Below are 19,017 nucleotides of genomic sequence, written 5' to 3'. Positions count from 1 at the left end.
TTCGTTATTTTTGCTGTTTTTTTTTTGTGCAATTAATTTAATGGTCGTTTATTAATGCTCGTATCTACAATGATTTTATCGTAATAAAAATAACAATAGGGCTGGTATAAGTTAGGGACGTGTTATGTGTTTATACGTAGATTCATATATTTATATTACATATTTACAAAAAGCAATTTTTCTGTACCAAATGAGCCTAAAGTTTTTTCTCAAATTGCCATTCAAACTTGTATTGAGAGAGTGATGAATAAACGAAGATTCAGATACGGGCACGTTGGAGACGAATGCAACGAAAATATCCTGACGTTCAGGCTCATTTGGAGAAAACTCGCTATTTCATTATTTCGAAGCTGCTATAATTGGAAAATCAAAATACATCGTTATGCGTGAAAACGTTGATTAACGAACTGTTCACATTTGAATCTTTCGTCAAAATCGACCCCACACAATTTTCTCTTTTTTTCTAACTTCCGTGTAACGAATTCATCTATTATATTTATAATAATACGTATAACTGACGTGAGAGCTAGAAACTCGTACATTTCGAGTTACAGAGGGCGATGAAATCGATCAGAGCCAGTTGTGACGGTCGGGAAGTGTATTCAGAAAAAAGAACTTTATCTAAATACGTTCAAAAAAAGTTCTTTCTTCCCTAAATTCCAGTTTTCAACTTTTTCATGATTTTTCGATAGTCCGTAAAAAAATCCGAGGACGTGAGAGCTCCAAAAATGAATTTCTGTCCTTCCGGTCGTATCTCTTTGATCGTCTGTCAAAGAATCTTGCGTTTTAACTGTGCAAACTTTTGATAATAATCATTATGACGACAAATCAAGTTGGATTTTTGCTCCACTGTGAAATTTCGAAAATCTCTAAAGCTCGTGACATCAAACGAATTCAATGAGTTTTTATATCAAATGGCTCTGACGATCGAAGAACCCCCTGCAACATCGGATCGCGAAACTCTCGAGTCACAGACGAGTGGCATCCAGCGGAAAATTCGTTATCGGTCGAACGTCACTCGCCTCGCACATAATAATCACGATTATTTTGTTTGCTTGTTTTTCCTTTTAACTTTTTATCCTCACAAAATTTCACTAATCGTCCATAATTTATTCGAATATTACGTTTCGCCATTTCAACATTAAATACAGTCGTTCGATCCGTCGGATCAGTATTATAAATAAGATTAATCTAAGAATTTTCGTGACTCGCGCTTTGGCTGGTCTTGAATACTCGATTCGATCGATAAGACACAGGCGCACGAGGCCTCGGCGCCACTTTTATTACAAAGCACCGGAATTTGCAGTCGTTTAAAATAATTTATAAAAAAAAGCGTACGAATGAAAAACAAATGAAAGTATGAAAGAGAGGAAGAGAAATGATAATCGGTTCATCGCTTCTCGTGTTGTTTTTTCTGTCCAACACAATAATGCTCATTGTATTTGAACATTGTTAAATCCGTGGACATTCAATTGGAACGTTCAATCAATTTTCAACGATAGTTTTCATATTCCGTTTATCCGACTTTAGTCAGTGATTTTTTTCCTTCAAAGTCTCAACTAACCTTTCACCCAATTTGTCATTCAAGGTATTCCTTTCACGAACCCGAATATTCTACAAACAACTGATTTTTAATGACAGTAAAGTAAAAGTGCGTGAGAATAGATTGGCGAAATTTCAGGTCGGGTCACCGAACATTTAATAAAGAATGAAAACTTGAAAAATCGTAAATTTTATATTGGAGCTCATGGAAACTCCATCATTAAATAATTCTAAATTCCTGATACAAACTGTCTCACAGATAGAAAAAAATGTAAGGAATCCATAGCGACGATAAAAGCAAAGGGTTACCGAGTCTTTAAAAGAGATATTAACGATAGGAGTTGGAAAAATGGCAGAAGCAGAAGCTAGCTTTTCCCATGTAACCGCGACTCCTCAGAGGTTAGGAATCAGTCCAAATTTCGAGTGCCCTAGTTTGCGCCACCAAAAAATACGATCATGCGAAAGGCATCATATCGTGAGAACCTCAATCGGTTCTCGAGTCGATAGAAATAAATGAATGACATCGAACATGCTGACGTCAATTGGCTCCGGTGGAACATATACTTTTCTACGTCGATTATTATATTTGTGCTCTTTACACAGCGAATTGAGCCAAAGTTCTTTCTCTCTGAATTTCCAGGTGATTTTTCATAGCTAAAACAGTGGGATGATGGGGCGAGAGTCCCTCATCCTCGACGAGATATCTAATGGCTTCTGCTGCACAGGCGTCCCAACCGAGGCTCCAGGAATCCGGGACTGGAGAATTAGTAGAAAAATTTGTTTTTCCCAGCTGCGCTACGGTGCTGGAAATTCTCGATCGATTGTCCCCGTGATATTTGTTGGTTGGCACGGAATCGTTAGTTTCGAAATGAGGAGTGGAAAAAAAGCTTCGATTTTCCGCAATTTTGTGTGCTTGATCGAATTGGTAAACGTATTTCGGGGTTTTGGGATCGTTCTCGTAGAAAATTTCGTGGCCAACTTCCATGCTCTGAACTTGCTCGTTGCCGTGTCCTTTGTTGAGCTCGTGATTCGATCTCGTGCCTCGTTGGTTCGTGGCGAGCCTCGTGTTCGTTTTGTTCCCTTGTTTTTGAGAATATTTAAGTTCTTGGGCCAACGAGTTGGCCAATTGATGCAAAAGTCTCGTGTTCTGTGGCTCGTTATCCTCGTTATCATAATCAACGTCGTTCTCGTCACTCTCCTCGTCCAATTCCACACCCTCGTCCTCCGAAGACAACAAATCATCGTTCTCCTCATTATCGACCCCCAGCAGTGTCAGCAATCGCTCAGCTGCGTCTGCGAACGCAACGAAAATTCTCGGTTTTTAAGGCATCAACATTTGCTCGGAAACGAAAAAAATGTTTGAGCAAAAAAATAATGTGTCAAGGGACAAAAAAATTAAATTACAGAAAACCACTTAGTATATCGGAGCAACGATTTTCATCGGGAAATTCGTCGTCGAACCAGCTCCAAATTGACCACTGAGATCTCCACCATCTTTCACCGTCTTCGTTAATTCTTTCGATTTTTTTCTATCTTCCCTCAATCTTCGAGATTCGACAAAAGTGGGAATGCGAAAAAAGGGAGGCCGCTATTCCGATCTGCCCATGGGAATCGTGATCCAGTAACGTCTCATGGGAACTACCTGTTCCCTGTCCACCGAAGACCCTTAATTTCGCACGATTCTTTTGCCCTCTCTCTGCCTCTTTTATTCCCAAGATTTTATCCCAGTCTTGTGTATTCCCTTTCTTGCTCTATCTATATATAAGGAGTAACGTATAAATCGGTGCATGATCGGTGCACCACCGGTTGGACCCGACGCAAAACCCCACCGAGAGAGAATCAGGTGAGAACGAGACAGGCTCGACGAGGGGTGATATTATTTCGACGTGGTTACCTGTTCCTGGGAACTTGAATTATCCTGACCGATTCAACGAGATGAAAAAAAGACGATCAATGAGAGAATATTTACGTTACCCAGAAACCGATTTTTCCGTACTTTTTCAATTATCAAAATGCGATTATCAAATTTTATGGAAATTTAAACATTATCGACACTGGAGAAACGTTGGAATAAAAAAATATTGGAAATGATATGAAAATGATAAGACTTCAAATAAAACAGAGTAACTTTCGTAACCAAATGTGAAAGTTTTGAATTTTTTTGAAGAATTTTTGAAAAAAAATTCGTACGGCGAGTGCGGGACCGAAATTCAATAAATACTCGTACAATGGAATGAAAGAAGTTGAATTTAAAAAATGACCACGCGGATCCCCCGTCAGTCAAGTTTCCATAACGAATTGTATTGTCATCTAGGAGATCTCGATCAAACCCTCGTTCTCGTTCCGTCCTCGAGTAGTGTCTGCTGGACCGTTCCCACAGGTCGACCCCAAGCATTTAAATGTCTCGTTAGAATGGGAGTGAGATCGCACGAAAAAATGAAGGGAAGTTTACCCGAAGGGGAGACTCGCGAATGCATCGTCTGGCCAGGGTCAACATTCAGTTAGGAAAGGTTAAGGTATTAGTCTTGCCATAGCGTGCTTCGACTAAATTTCCTTTCGTTTCGAACTCTGTTCTCCAATTAAGTGCAATTTTTTTAGGGTTACAAATGAAGATTTTTTGGCTCGCACTTTGAGCAATTTTCATTCGCTGATTTATAATTCCATATTTCTGTTTATGGAAGAAAGATTATGAACGATCGAAGTGATCGAATTCCGGAAATGATTTTCCAACGGTAAACGGACATTAGAAAGCTTTTTCCGAATTTCCACATTCCCACACTTCCCTCTTGAAGATTTGGGGTTGAAAAAATTGGAGGAAATGATTCTTCGGTACGTTTCATCAACCGAACGTTTCTACCGGGCGCCCCAAGCTGACCTTTCCAAGTGAAAGGGAAGTTCAAGGACCCAAAACACACTCGATTCTATTGAATTTTGTGACATCAGGAAAGCGCGTCGCAGGTATATGATAAATAGATGAAAAACTTTCCCGTTTATTTACGCGAATCGTATTCGAGCTCTATTCCCAGGGGTCGAGAAGAACCCTTAACGCCGAGGGTCCATTTTTGACTCGAAAAAAGTTTCGGAGTCCCCAATTCTGGAGTTTCTCTTTCAAACTGACGTCGACAATCGCGCTGCAAAACACCGACTAAAATTTCGTTGCAAATTACCTCGTATCATCGGAACCGAATTCGATACATCGTCCGTCAAGTCGACAAGGTCGTCGAGGCCTGCATCGTCCCCACTGCATTCCATCATCGTGTCCTGAAGCAAATGAAATTTTCGTTATTTATCAAAAAAAAAAAAAAACTCTTATTCGAGCTAAAAATCATTTTCATGAGTTTATTGTACTAAAACTGATGCCACGTTCCGAGAGTTTCTTAACACTTACGATTACGAAAAATTGAACATTTTTCGTGATTTTTTTCGAGAACGATTTGTCCCGAACGATTGTCTTCGAGTCTGCGGCAGGCGCTGATAAAAGGCTCGGTGAAATTTATTGAGGAGATTCGGTTCGGGGTCGTCACGAGCTTCTAGAACCGCTTTGGAAAATTCGGGCAACGTTTTACTAGTGACCCAGTGACATTCCGCTAGCGAGGCCCAATAAAACTCTCCCGAGAGCGAATAGTCAGCGAGGTTGGCTTCTACATTTTTGTCACGCAAATCCTTTTAAAAATGCGCACGAGAAGAGCAATAAAGTAACGGCAGTAATAAAAAGTGAATTCCGGAAGCAACGAGTAGCGAAAATCTTCTTCGGTGACTCGACAAATTCACGGAAATTGAACGTCGTTGGTATTAAAAAATTGAAAATTAGTAAAGAAAACTTCATTTTTAAAATTCGAGGCATAAAAATAGAAAAAAAAAATTTACGATCAGATTCTTTGGAATGTCAAGAAACTACAGTAGCAGAAAATAAAAACTCTTCCTGGTCGCGAGCCCAGAGTGAATTTACGATTTTTCTACCGGTCACGACCGGGCCATGCCGCCATAAAAATGACTACGAATGAAAGACGCCTGTAATTTCGTTCTTCCGTTTTCCTCGCGCGTAATATTGACCATTGACTTTGGCCAGGCTACCGCAATTAAGTTCCAAATTTGTTCGGAGGGCATGACGCGCGAACAATTCAAGGCCCAAAGGTGAAAGTATTTCGGTGAAAGTGTGTTTGCTTTGAAGTCTCGAAGAAAGTGTTGAGGAAAATTTTGTAGGTCATGTCGTCGATCATTCATTTTTTTCTCGTCACTCGAATAAACAAATGCACTTCTTGCTATATTTTGGATAGCCGAAAAAAGGCTGTGCCATTGACGAATAATTTGAGTAGAAAATTGAGTGTTTCGATGGGTTAAAAGGAAATTTTCATCTCCGGACAGCCAAAACCTCGTTTTGATGATTTTCCCATGGATTTTTAGCAACTGAGAGCGAAATGAAAAAAGTTTTGATCCGAGCCATGAAAACCCTGGCATTCGAAGACGAAAAGTCGGGTGATTTGAGTGAACGATGAAAAAAAGTAACGTTTTTATAATTACCAATTACATCAACCGAATGAAAAAACTTTGAATTTAATAAGAATATTAGGCGAAGCTCATTAAAAACTTTTCCTCCTTAAAAGCATTTCGCCGTGAGCTCGAGATTCAATCTTCGAGGCGTATCACGTCAACTCCCACTTTTCCAAGTTTTTTTTCTCCTCATCCTCTCATTTCCCGTTACTAAGTTGAATAAACGGGAAAAACTCGTGGAATTTAAATTTCTCCTCGTGGATAAAGTCTCGAATATTAAAATTATCGCGAAAAATGCTTCTCTCGTCTGGTGAGAGAAAATTCGGGAAATTTATTCATGAAATATGGTTATTCACGAGCACCAAAAAAAAAACAAGCTGCCAGAGAACAGCTGGCTTTTATTCGTGCGACAAACTTATGGAGCAGGTGCACTACTATACACATATGCTCTCGATTAAAATATCTCGACACACAAAGTGTTTTTTCAAAAAACCAATTTAAATAACGATAATAACTACTTTTGCGACGAATGCTTCAGCTCATCGTGATTATAATAGTTGTCATTCTAACGACGATGATAAGAAATTCCAATGAAAATCAGCCAACATTTCCAGAATAAAGAAACATCGATGTGTATTCAAATTCTTTCGCGAACGATGCAAATGAATGTTTATCACTGCATATTCAATCACTGGAATGCAAAAAAATTCTTAATTTTTCTTTGGCACAAAAAAAAGTACAACCGTCTTGAGCTACTGATAGCGAAAAATCTTTGGATAACCTTAAAACTAAATTGCGATGAATTCGGGACAATTTGAAAAATGAGGAAAAAAATTTGTTTTTGCTCACATTCCAACGGTACAATACTCTCAAGCAAATGTGACATTTCGCTCAAAGGTTCGGTTCAAAATGGCGGTAACGACTTATATGACGATAAAACCGTTGAAATTTGGCAGTGAAGCAAAAAAACGAAAATTTAAGGAAGAAAATGAGTGAAATTTGACGGTGAAACGAATATAGATTCTTACCTCGGAGTAAACGTCTTCCATCATGTCGCCGGTGTCTCTCATGATAATTTGTTTCCCGTTAGATCGAGAATCGAGCGCTGCCTCTAGCTGTCGTCAGTTTCCAAATATTCACTCTCGTCTTCGCGTGTACAACAGCACTTGACGTAAAAGAATATGTCACTCGAAACACAAAAAGACATTGGCCACACGCACGTGTCGAAAAAAAGAAACTGGACGATCACTCGGAACTTCCCACGCGACGTGAAATTACTCGGTATGAAGAGTTGAAAAAATCTGCGGATACACGAACCATTAAAAGATCGTTGGAACGCACAGATTCGACTACAATCGTGTAAATACGTTCACGCGAGCTCTCGTACACACGTATACCCGTGGTTATGGCTGCGATATGCGAGAGAACATAAATATGAAGGAGAAATAAGTAGCGAAATCACAAGTACAATGTCTTATGCTACACAATAGGGCTTTCAAGGGGTCTCCGAAGACTGAAAGGAAAGACTGCCTCTCTCAAGAAAACAGTAATCTCGAAAGTGGTGTTTACTTTTTTTATTACGAGTTACAAGAAAAGAATGAGAAAGGTCAATTCGCAAAATTCAGACGCCCACGGGCAGGTATTGTCCGAGAAGACAGTCGTCCTGATTGTTCTGCATTTTGATGTAAAACAGATGTAGATTTTGTTGCAAATAGTTGAGCAAATATGAAACGGCTTGTTGCGAAATGAAGGATAGCCGCGCCACCGAGAGGAAGCGATATATCTCGAGCTTGGCACTGAGAATTTATTGAATAATCCGTGTCAAAGAATCAATGATGGATTTGCTTCTATTGGCGACACGCTCTGATTTTTATGTCCGAATTGTTGACAATTTTTTCGAACGATCATCCGCGGCGTTCCAGTCTTTCGTGTCAATAAATCGTAGATTACTGAGCGTCGAAGATTTGACATTAGTAGTGCGAAAGAAAACGATTCAATTATATCGAGGGGAAAGAAGAGATTAAGAGAATGAAAATAAAAGTGTACGAGTGTATTTTTTACAAGGATGTTCTTCAACGGAATGACAATGCCTCGGCGCGCAGAGAGCCAGGCGCACTCGGAGAGACGGGCGAGAGTGATTGGTCGAAAGTGGACGAAGTGACCGGATAATTTGTGGTGGGGGAAGAGCAGACTAGAACCAGAAACGCGAGTGCACACGGAGGCTCGGATGCGCGCGCGCTTCTGTGTCTAGCATGAAGTTCAATGCTTTATTTTACATTTATTAATAAACTTGTGTATAAATATTTGTTCATTTATTCACTAGCTCGGACACTTTCACTTTTTCGATCAAGAAACTCGCTCTTTACGACTTTATCTTTTCGTGATCCTTCATTTCTGCATACATTTATAAACCAAAAGATCCTCACTAATGAGCTTTTCTTTTCGTACACTTTTGGTATTTAAATTATCAGACACTGCTCTCATTTTTAATATCCTATACAGCTAATATTTGCTAATTTTATCCAATTTATTTTCTCAATGTCTCGTTGGTGTAAAAAAGAAAATAAAATAAACGACGGACGCGAGTACGAGAGGATCCATCAAGCCTCGCGGCTCTCACAATACTGGCACTGGTACGCCGACTACTCAGGGACGTCAAACTGCCTGGTGACTCTCGCCTGACCTGTCGTACCAACGAAAATTTTTATAACACATTTTCGTTCTGATTCGTGCATCTCTCCCCTCTACCGCCAGCTTCTTTAGACAGCTTGAGGTTCTCTCGTGTCTTTCGAATACGGACCTGAGAAATTTGCGTCTCTCGCTCTAGCCGACACTCCAATCTCTCTGATGCAGGAATCCGTGAAAAATTCTCTCACTGTTCTCTTCAAAAGTAGTTCCTCACCTGGCCGTTGTCGCACCGCAGCATTCTCCCTCGCGAACCTTTCCTCCGATTTTTTCAATGGATTTCAAAATTCTTTATCGAACTACATTTTGAAATTTCTTCCAAAGTATTATCCGATGTTTTTACGACGACTAAAGCCGAAATCGCAGCTGCTGGCTATCGACAACTCACTAGCGCACGAAGGTTTATAAATCCTCAATTTTTCATCTTATCTTTATTTTTAGGAAATTCAGCAAAATGTGACTCGTTTACAATCGTCTGTGTCATTGGTAGATTTATGAGTGGAGCCGAATTCAGAAGGAAATTCAAAAGAGCAAAACTTCTGTTATACCAACCGGCGGTAAAATAAGTGCCTTTGAATCGTTCGCAGATGCGGCACATTCTCACGAGACGATAAACGTGTCTCTTAGTATATGGTACGACCACAAGATGGAATGATCATTGAGAATTATCATTGCGGAATCGCCCGAGTCTTTGCCTTGTCTGCTCTCACAGTTGTAAAGGCTTCTGTTGTAAATAAAAAAAAAAAAAAAAATTGAAAATACGCCGAAAGAAAACGAATTCACAACCGTTGAATAATTCTTTCCATTGATCAGTCGATGGGTTCACGACAGTTTTTTCTATCGCAATTGAATATCCGTGAAGTGACAAAAAACGCACCGTTAAATTCCAAAGTTTTCATGAAATATGGAAATTTGTAAAATGCTTCGAAGCGAATGATCAGGAAAATAGCAATCAAGAAGAACAAAGTTTCCACGAATTCATCGAAATGTTTATCGTAATAATCTTATGAAAAAATGGTACTTAAAAGGGACAAATGAGCGTTAGGGGAACCGGTTGATACCGCGTGGATACTTAAAAGGCTCAAGCGGACTTGGAGGGTCGCAGTTAAAATGTTGGCTCGCTCGTATTATTCGAGATTAACTTTATGAGGAGAGGATCATAGGCTAGTTATAAATTCACCGAAAGCTGAACTCGCAGTCAGGCACTGTACAGAATCTCATTTATAACAGGAATTGTGAGATTAGGAACATTGTGAATTGGTTTATAAAAGTGTACAAGCCCGCGGATTGAAAACAATAATTTATTTTCATATATATATATATATATATATATAATTACTATCGTTACCCATTTCAGCGTATAATTCTAATGGACAGGTTATTGCATCTTTTATTACGATCATTACGACTATGATTATAACTATTATTTTCGTAATTATTAATATTATTATGAATAATATAATCACTGAAATATCCGCTCTAATATTACCACGTAAATGCGTGCCAATGTGTTTTTTATTCGTATTTTTTTCATTTTCATTGCTACGAACGAAAATAATGAAACAAACGTGCTTCGCAAATTTGCGATTGGATATTCGATAACGTGTAGTATTTATATTATGTACAAATCGCAATGATGCCAAAAATAAATTGACAAACAAGATTTGTCATGGACGACATCGTCGAAAAATAACGATACAACAATAGTAGTACTCTGGTGTGTGGGTTTTAGTAAAAAAGAACGACGAAATTTAACAGTGAACGTTAAATATCATGAATTCAAATACGATGCAAACAAACGGTGAGTGATGGGAAATGGAAAAATTGAAAATATACTCAACCCAATTCACCAAATAACATTAAATACTAATTAACTCGAGAAAGTAATGAAATAACTTGGAAGATTCGTTCCAATGTAACGTGACAAATTTTCGATCCAATGATCCGAGCTCAAATATAATGAATTATTTACAATTATTCATTTTTCATTATCACGATGGAATCGGTATTTGAGTACAAACACAACGAGTGCCTTCAAAAAAATGTCGATCAATCGATATCCCCGTCGCTTCTACCTCGTGGAGCAACAACCATTTGAAAATCTAACAAAACAATAAAAATGAACAATTGAAGAGGCGAGTTCGATGATTAACGATTTTGGAGAGTCTCCAGTGCATTTTAGAATTATCACGGGAAAACATTGGGAAATATAAATAAAAAAGAATTCTGATCAATCGATATTTAGCGTTGATCGAATAATTTCGTAAAATTCAACAATTAATTGACAGTTGAGAGGTCTTGGAATTGGGGAAATGATCAAGATTGCATCTTGTTTTCACCGTGGGAACTTGCAAAAGTTTCAATTTTCGTTGCCACCAAGTGTGCTTTCTCCCCTTTAGCATCGTCGTCGCCATCTTCTTCGACATCATCGTCAGCGTGAAATTCTTTCTCATCAGAGCTATGTACGATTTCCTCCTTAACGGTTATGACTTTTGGGCAAGTTTTGTCCTCGGGATTCTCCTCGATGGTTTCTTCCTTGTTCTGCTTTTCGGCTTCCATGCTCGTTTGGTTCTCCGTCGTAATTTCCTGTCCGACGTCCACAGTGGGCGATGAAACCTCATTTCGTCGATGTGCCATCATCGCGTGATGATCCAATTCGATGCGGAAGAAAAATTTGAGGCTGCAATTGTTGCAGTCGTAGGGCCTCGCTCCGAGCCCGTGTTGCTGGAGCATGTGATTCTTCGAGGAGAAAAAAAATGATCGGTTATCGATTCCCTCATGGGAAATGATGCTGCTCCAGGAAATCCGGAAATAACTTACCTGCAGTGCGTGAGGCGTCGTGAAAAGACTCTGGCAAATGTAGCACGTCAGACCCGCGCAACCTGCGAATGTATGCTCGATCAAATGCCCTTGAAGCTGGAGAGGGCTGCTGGCCTCGAAGACACAAAGATGACAACGGAGAGCGTCGATCGATGCTCTGCCAGGGGATCCCAAATGCACTTGTCTTACGTGCTGCCGAATTTTTTCTTCCGTCAGAAAAGACATCTGAAAAGACAAAAAACGCTCAACGGATTGGTCTCTTGGCATAATCGCTGCGGTTGATCCGATGCTCGAAAGTATCCTTCACCTGACACTGTATGCACGTGAAAGTGTTGGAGTTTCCTGCAACTTTTCCATGTTCCTTCACCCTGTGGAGGTCAGCTTCGTTGCAAGTTTCAAATTTAATGCCGCACTCGTCGCATCTGAAGTCGTCCGAGTCAGCGATTCTCGTTTTGCTGCTTTGCTGGGTATCTCCACCGGCGAAGGATCTGTCGACGTCCCATCGTTCTCTGGAAGCTTCCATGCTCGTCTGGTCCTTGCCATTGATCCAGTTGTTTCGTTCGGAGTTGGATTTTCTGACGTGTTCGTAGGGGGAGTTGAGTATGGGCAATCCTTGGGAGTGTCTGACGTAGCAGGGCTTGCAAACTCTGAGAGGCGGACCCCCGGCGCCGACGGGATTCGACGGCAAGCTGACGAAATCGTCGGCACTGAATTCTCGCAGGCAGAGACAGCAGCTCAAGCTGCTTGGCTGGAACAGTTGCTGCTGCTGGGTTTTGTGCTGGTTGGGACTCGGGCTGGAATTCGTGATTTGTGAACCGTTAGCGTTTCTGAGGTGATGGCTCGCGTGGAGGCGACACTCCAAGTCGCTGATCAACGTCTGCCTGCAGACAACGCAGGCGGCGGGCAGAAGGGGCATCGTGCTGTCCAATCGTTGCTGGGACTCGCCGCCCTCCAAACTGTGGCGTTGAACGTGTTCGATGAATTGGGCCTCATTGGCCAAAGTGCCACGACACACGACGCAAGTGTCGCTCAATTGGATTTTGCAGTGCGTCTGAAGTTTGTGCTCCGCCAAAATGCCACCGGACGGACAGACCTCGTCGCAAATGTTGCACTTGTGACGTCCGCCAGGCTCGTTCGAAGCGTGCTGGATCCTCGTGTGCGACTCCAAATCGCTCCGGGAACGACAAACCTCGCCGCAGTACGCACAAGTCATGCTGAGCAACGGCAAAGACTTGGATTGAAGCTTGATCGGCGTGTGAACCAACTTCTTGTGCGCCTGGAGTTCTGCTTCGGTTGCGAATTCCGCCCTTTCGCAGAGCTCGCATTGCTGAACGCTCGCGGTCATAGAGCCACCGTTAGCCGATCCGTAATTCGCTCGTTTGTTGTTGTTATCACATTGATTGAGGGAATTGTTGTTGCTCGACGCCGGAGACCGGCCCCGCTTCTGGGCTCTTGCCTGCAATGCCAGAAAATCAACAATTTCAAATCCAAAGCTACCAGAAAACGACGGGAAAAAGCTAACAAAATGTCCCCCGATCGAAAGAGCTTGCGAAAATGGGCACGGAAACTGTCAACTCACCGCGTCGTCCTGCGACCTCGACGCCCTGAACGTTCTCCCATTTTCTCTCCCATCGTTCCGCTCACCGATGCCGCCACGATGCGTTTGCGCAATGTGTCTCTCCAGCAGGAACTCGACCGGAAACCCTTCCCGACAAATGGGACATCGGTACAAGTTGGCCGAATGGCTTGCCAGATGAAGCTGTAGTTCCAGGTCCGTGTTGCAGCAGACTCCGCAGAAGACGCATCTAGGAGTGGTCGGATTGGCGATGGCGGTGGGAACGGGACTCCTCCGAAGAGGACTTTCGTTAAGGACGCTGGCCGGAGCGTGGATCGATCTAACGTGATTGGCCATTTCCGCTTCGGTGCGAAAGTAATTTCTTCCCTCCCCGGGTGGTGAGTTTCCAGGCGAGTTCTCGTTGGAGCACGAGTTGCAGCGATAAACCTGGCATTCCTGGCTGTGTTTCACGGCGAAGTGGACCTGTATGGCGACCCGGGAATCGAAGGTGTCGCGACAGACGGCGCATCGGTAGAGGTGATGGGCGTGGGTGTCGAGAAGATGCCGTTGCAGCAGGTCCGGATGGGGGTAGCACTTTTTGCAGGCGCCACAAGTGTACTCTTTCGTCACTTGGCCGAGGTAGTGTTTCGTCAAATGGACTAACATGTCCTCCCGTTCGGGGAAGCTCGCGCCGCATTTCGGACACGGGTTTCTCGGTAAGACTTCGCTGCTCTGTTGATCGGCTTGGAGGTGGCGAGCCAAGTGCTCGCGGAATGATTCAAAGTCCTTGAGGGCAGCGCCGCACTGTCCGCAGAGGAGGGTCCCGGTCGAGTAGCCGGAGTCGCTGGCTCTCGAGTGTTTTTTCGTCAGATCGGCGGGCTCCGAAGTTCCCAGGTCGGGTCTGCTCGTCACGGGCTGATCTTCCGAGCCGGGCCGACTGTTTTCGTGGCTTCCGTTGATCTTGCCACTCTCCCAGTCGCGATGGATCGACTCCTTGGGAGCGAATCGTCGGTTTTCGCAGTGCTGGAGGACGTAGTGTTCGGCGTAGGAGGCGGCCGAGGCACAGGGGATTCCACAAAGGGGGCACATCATCAGGCTCGAGCCAAAATTCTCGCCCCGATGGATCGTTACCATGTGATCCCTGAGCTCGCTCAGCCCGGGGAATTTCATGGTACACTGCCCACAGGAAAAGCCCTTTTCGGCTCCACTTCCCTTTTCCCTTTCCACAGACTTTTCGCGTTCCTCCCGCTGACAAGTCCTCCCGTTATCACTGTTACTGTTTCTACTGACGTTCGACTGCTCGCGGTATCTCGAATGATTCGATTCGGACTTGTGGCTCGGTGATTCGACGCTCAGGCTCGCGCCGTTGAGAATCGCTTGGTGCATCGCGTGAACGTGCATCTGTAGTTGTTGCATACTCGTGAAAGAGTCCTTCGTGCAGTACATGCAAGCGAGCTTCAGAGGCGAATTTATGATCGGGGTTTTCGCCCCGTTCGTCGCGTTCTTGTAGATCGACGGATGCGACTTGATCGCGTTTTTCGCGTTCATGCTCAGGTTCAGGCTCGGGGATGGTGAATTTTGAATGGGCGGTGAGGCTGTGCTGTGCGACGAAACGCTCCGACGCCCGTACTCCACGTCCAACTTCGTCGTCTGATTCGGACTCGGATGTTTTTTGTGTGATTGCATGTGCGACGTCAAGGCGGCCGCTGTATTGTAGCCCCGCGAACACGCCGTGCACTGATAAGGCTTCTGATTGTCGTGCGTTTTCATGTGGATCTTGAGATGATCGCTGCAACATCGGAATCATGAGCAATCCGTTATTCAATCATCCGCGCAACAGCGGAACGGTTCGTCCCCGCCGCAGTTGCGTCATTCTTGCTGATCGCAGCTCGAACATTCGAGACAAAAATCCGCGAGCTAGACCAAGTTTTAAAGGCGGTTTAAGGGCCACGAGAGAGGGGAAACGGCCGAGGGTGAACAGGCGCGCGCGTCCGCAACGAGACACTTGACTAATGTTCTACCTGTTGTGTCCCCCAACACCTATGCGCCTGTCTCGTGCATGCATATCGTTCGTCCCCCTTACACGCACGCGCACGCATACATCCATGGGAAGCTCGGCTCTCTCACCGCAGCGTCCGGTGCCCTTCTTTACATTCGCTCCTCGACGCTCCGAGTCCGTGAGTACAAATATATACGAACACAGAGAGTAGAGCTGGATCAGAGCTCTCCGGAGCTTCGGTGCCTTGGGCTTAGCGTTTCATTTACACATACGCGACTCCGAATCCTCGGACTATGAAGACAACGACGCGGATACGTATACAGGGAAGACCGGGACTGAACGGGGCACTGCGAGAAGACGGCGGAAATTATTTTTATTTCATTGCAATTTGGTGTGAATTTTACAGATGAGAAAAAATAAGAGGAATGCTTTAGAGGTGGGAAAAAAATCGAAAAGGGATAAGAAGAAATTCTGATTTTCTTTTTCGACAATTTTTTTAAGGAAACAACCAAATTGCGGGGATTGAAATTTCAATGAAAAAAGAAAAAACTTTACCAATTTCTGCGGCGTACTTCATTCGGTACTGAGACAAGTTTTTTTCAAAAATTACAAAAAAACTACAGTTCGCGGTTTTTGAAGCTTCTCAAACCTTTAAAAAGCAGGATACTTTCTTGGGTGGCACTTTTTGTCCTGGTCTTCCCTATATGTACATCGTATTATCGTAGCAACATGTTATGCACACATGAGGCATTCCACGTGAGAAAATTCGTATAAGAAAAATTGAAATAAAATCCCAGAAGTCTCGTTTGTCTCTAATGTTTCATCGCTAATTGAAATTTCAATATTCCGAGGCCTCAATTGTAGAAAGTTCCTGTTACATTTGTGAAAGAAAACATTTTTTCGTTGATATTTCGACATGTGGCTCGACCGGTTGGCTGACGTTGTGGTAAAAAGTGCCAAAAAAATGTCAGCTAGATTTTCACAAAATTGTTATTCGAGAGTTTTTTTCGTACACTTTTTTAAAAGGCGATGATGAAACAGCAAATGTCAGATTTGTGGTGGCGTCATGCACGCGATGAAAGCCAACCGGTTAAGCGGATAATGACGTTTATGGGTTAATAGGAAACTGAAAAAATTCGTAGCGAAGATTCCGTCGTTAGAAAAGCATGTGGAATGAAAAGTTCATGTGAAATGCCTCATGTATATACACGTAAAAGCAACAGGCAAGGCAGCACCCCTTAAGAAGTAAGCTTGATTAATGTCCATAGCTGGTTGGTCGCCGTGTGATCATTAGTCATTTGTCGCCCGGTGTGCTCCCTGGGATCGGGGGGCCCCGGTAACGCCGGCGTGTCCTCAGGCTCACCTCTTACTCTTCAAGTTATGTTTCTTCTTCTTTGCCCCCGCGCCGAATGAAACGAGACACTTACTGATATATTCTTTTTTATTCTCGCTCCTTTTTTTTCGGGCCTTTTGTTACTTTTCTTTTTCAATCTGTGCCGCCCCCGCCGCCCTCCCTCGGGCATGGTTAACGCGTCGCGGTGAACGGAAGACGATCCTTTATTTCACGTTACTTTCGGCGCGAAGGATATTCGTCGCTACGATCATTTAAACCGAATTGAAATGCTTCTTTGAGGAAATCATTTGACCTCCGGGAACTCTAAGGATGAAATCGGCTTCGCGGACTGTGAGACATTACCTTCTGGAGAACGCAGCCTCGCAATGGGAACAACGATATCTTCGGTCACCGGTGTGCAACTTGACGTGACGATCCCGGCTCCGCTTGTGCTTGAACAAACGCGAACACCAACTGCAACGGTACGGCATTTGATCGCCGTGATTCTGCGACAAAAAACAGTTGATTCGGTGAGTGTTTAGACCGTTTTGTCTCATTTTTCACACTCGGACCATCGCGACCATTCACCTACCAACCCACCCCGATTTCCCTTCTCGAATGGAGAAACGAAAATGGCGTCGATCGTACGGTTCTATTGATAAATAAACGAAGCTCGAGCACGCGTTATTTCAAAATAAAGCCCATTGAATTAATCCCCATTCTTATTAACGTCCGCATAAGGAATAGCAATTTTGTGGTGAAGAAGTGAAAAAGTATTTTCGGAGGTTTCGAGGATTCATCCGGAGTGTCACCCACCCTGAGTAGGAGAGATCGTTGTGACCGATAGACGAGAGCCAACCATATGGTCACTCGAGGCCCTTTGTCGCTACGACTGTTTGCTATAACAGACCAAAATGGTCGCGTATAATGTCCGTCACACACGACGAAACGTAGTCTCGCATTTTTTTTAAACGTTCGCCTCTCACGAGAGAGGGAGAAATACAGAGGAACGGAGCTCGGAGAATAAAAGAGAAAAGAACGAGTTGAAAGTCCGGTGCGAGGTTACGCCGCATCGTGACACGTAACAGATTGGGATAAAGGACAGAAAAGAAGCAAATGCTCGCGGAGCAGCCTGCATCGGACGAGAGACGATGCTTAAAGCTCTGCTAACGTTGAAGAGAAGCGGAGCGGCTTCCTCTTTGTGATTACGACAATATCAAGCCTGAGCGAAAGCACCATTTTTTTGACTTCTCAACCGCTCCTACTCTTTCACACTTTTACGACCGCTTCAATCCCTTTTTTCAGTCTTTTTCACTTCCTATTCGATCGTTACCCAAAAAATATTCCGTGAAGCTAAAGTTAATGAGGAAAAGCAGCAGATTTTTCGATCCGGAATTGGAACCGAGATTTCCCAGTTTCACGAAATTTTTATTCAAGGGAGGAATCAGTTTTTCCAGCTTCATAAAATTCTTGCTGGAGCAGAAAAAGCTCCCCCAGCATCCTTTCGGACTTGTTCGAGTCTCGAATAGCCTCTCGATCAATTTTTTCTCCCTTTCGAAGTGCAAGAACATTGCATCGCGTACAGTGACGCCGGACCGTTACCTGCTCATGTTTCTTCAAGTAACTAAGTCGAGGAAACGTTCTCTCGCAGAATTGACAGGGATAAGGAGCTGCTGGATTGTTGCCATCGGGACTGATGCCCATTTCCGGGTCGACTTCCGGTTCCGAAAGAAAACTCGCCGATGTTGGAGTCGCGCAGGACGACGGGGTTTCCCCACCGCGGCGCGAGTTCCCTCCGCCATCTTCGCTGTGTCGGGATGAACTTCCAGTACCCAGCGCATCTGCAACACCGAGACACAAAAAATGATAAAAATCCTTCTTCATTTGGTGAAAGATCGAATAAAATCGTTCGGACAATTAGCGGCACTTTGGCCTGCGGCGTAGAAATTCGTTCGCTAAAAACCATCAGCAGCCATTTTGTGGCCGAACCTCCTCGTACTCGCGGGTCTTGCAATATATCCAGAGGCTTCGTGACTCATCGGCCCAAATCTCAGCTCGTTTTATTTAGCAGCGATATTCTTCTTAATCGTGAAATGATAAATGGACCGCGATTTCTAGGCCAACCGAGAAAAACTACCTCAAATTATTTTCGAAGCAATGTTGCGCGCATGTTTTTCTATAAAATCAACATTTTTTTCATCGAGATTCGCACTGCCGATATTTGGATTTCTGAAAAAACGATCATGTTTTGCCAGCACAAATTTGTTTCGAGGACTGTAAAAACAATTCGATAAAGTCGTTGGAACGGAACGGTGAGAGAAGTTGGAGCAATTCGAGGGAGAAGAAAAGCTGGGAAAGAGACGACGCGAGTGTGGCGACGAGTGTATTGTATTTCATAAAAATATGAGATGGCTGAATGTCAAAAGGAACAGAGATGCAGGAGCACGTTCTCGTCAACGGTGGAAATGACTTTGATAGTTGGCTATTTCCTCATTTACGAAGCGTCATTTCTCAGCCGGACGAGACAGAAAGAGAGAGAGACACCCACGAGTCAATTTGCGAGATTTTACGGAATTCCGACCTCTCGCGAGA

At 43.4% G+C, this 19,017-nt stretch overlaps 2 protein-coding genes across 8 annotated transcripts in view; both read right to left on the bottom strand.

Moving 5' to 3' along the window:
* LOC122413392 (uncharacterized) lies at positions 1-9,064 on the bottom strand. 5 transcript variants are annotated; one of them, XM_043423703.1, is made up of 5 exons: positions 8,834-9,064; positions 8,310-8,716; positions 7,062-7,442; positions 4,710-4,803; positions 1-2,835 (listed from the first exon to the last, which is right to left on the bottom strand). In XM_043423703.1, exons 3-5 carry the CDS (start codon positions 7,101-7,103, stop codon positions 2,138-2,140), a joined length of 834 nt encoding a protein of 277 aa, XP_043279638.1. In that variant the 5' UTR covers positions 7,104-7,442; positions 8,310-8,716; positions 8,834-9,064; the 3' UTR covers positions 1-2,137. The 5 variants fall into 5 exon arrangements, with proteins under 5 accessions (XP_043279638.1, XP_043279639.1, XP_043279642.1 ...); XM_043423704.1 differs by having other exon boundaries at positions 7,062-7,334; XM_043423707.1 differs by having other exon boundaries at positions 7,062-7,334; positions 8,436-8,716.
* Positions 9,065-10,060: 996 nt separating this feature from the next.
* LOC122413367 (zinc finger protein Lobe) overlaps positions 10,061-19,017 on the bottom strand; it is a 49,395-nt gene continuing 40,438 nt past the window's right edge. For 2 of the 3 annotated variants that reach the window (XM_043423666.1, XM_043423663.1), the window contains 6 exons: positions 18,028-18,266; positions 16,789-16,931; positions 13,118-14,882; positions 11,846-12,994; positions 11,539-11,763; positions 10,061-11,457 (listed from right to left, as the gene is read on the bottom strand). In XM_043423666.1, the coding sequence (XP_043279601.1) occupies positions 11,035-11,457; positions 11,539-11,763; positions 11,846-12,994; positions 13,118-14,882; positions 16,789-16,931; positions 18,028-18,266 (3,944 nt within the window). In that variant the 3' untranslated portion in view covers positions 10,061-11,034. Of the gene's footprint in view, positions 11,458-11,538; positions 11,764-11,845; positions 12,995-13,117; positions 14,883-16,788; positions 16,932-18,027; positions 18,267-19,017 lie in introns of those variants that run through there. The other variant, XM_043423665.1, reaches the window with a different exon arrangement.

The sequence above is a fragment of the Venturia canescens genome, chromosome 7 (genome assembly GCF_019457755.1).
Source record: "Venturia canescens isolate UGA chromosome 7, ASM1945775v1, whole genome shotgun sequence".
Taxonomy (NCBI): Eukaryota; Metazoa; Arthropoda; class Insecta; order Hymenoptera; family Ichneumonidae; genus Venturia; species Venturia canescens.
Note: the sequence above shows the minus strand (reverse complement) of the source record. Positions and strands in the feature narration are given on the sequence as shown.

Excerpts from the sequence above, each read along its gene's own strand:
- LOC122413392 (XM_043423703.1), bottom strand. The coding sequence starts at position 7,103 with ATGAGAGACACCGGCGACATGATGGAAGACGTTTACTCCGAG. Across the intron at positions 4,804-7,061 it reads TGGAAGACGTTTACTCCGAG|GACACGATGATGGAATGCAG; the intron begins GTAAGAATCTAT and ends CATTTGCTTCAG. Across the intron at positions 2,836-4,709 it reads TTCGGTTCCGATGATACGAG|ACGCAGCTGAGCGATTGCTG; the intron begins GTAATTTGCAAC and ends TTGCGTTCGCAG.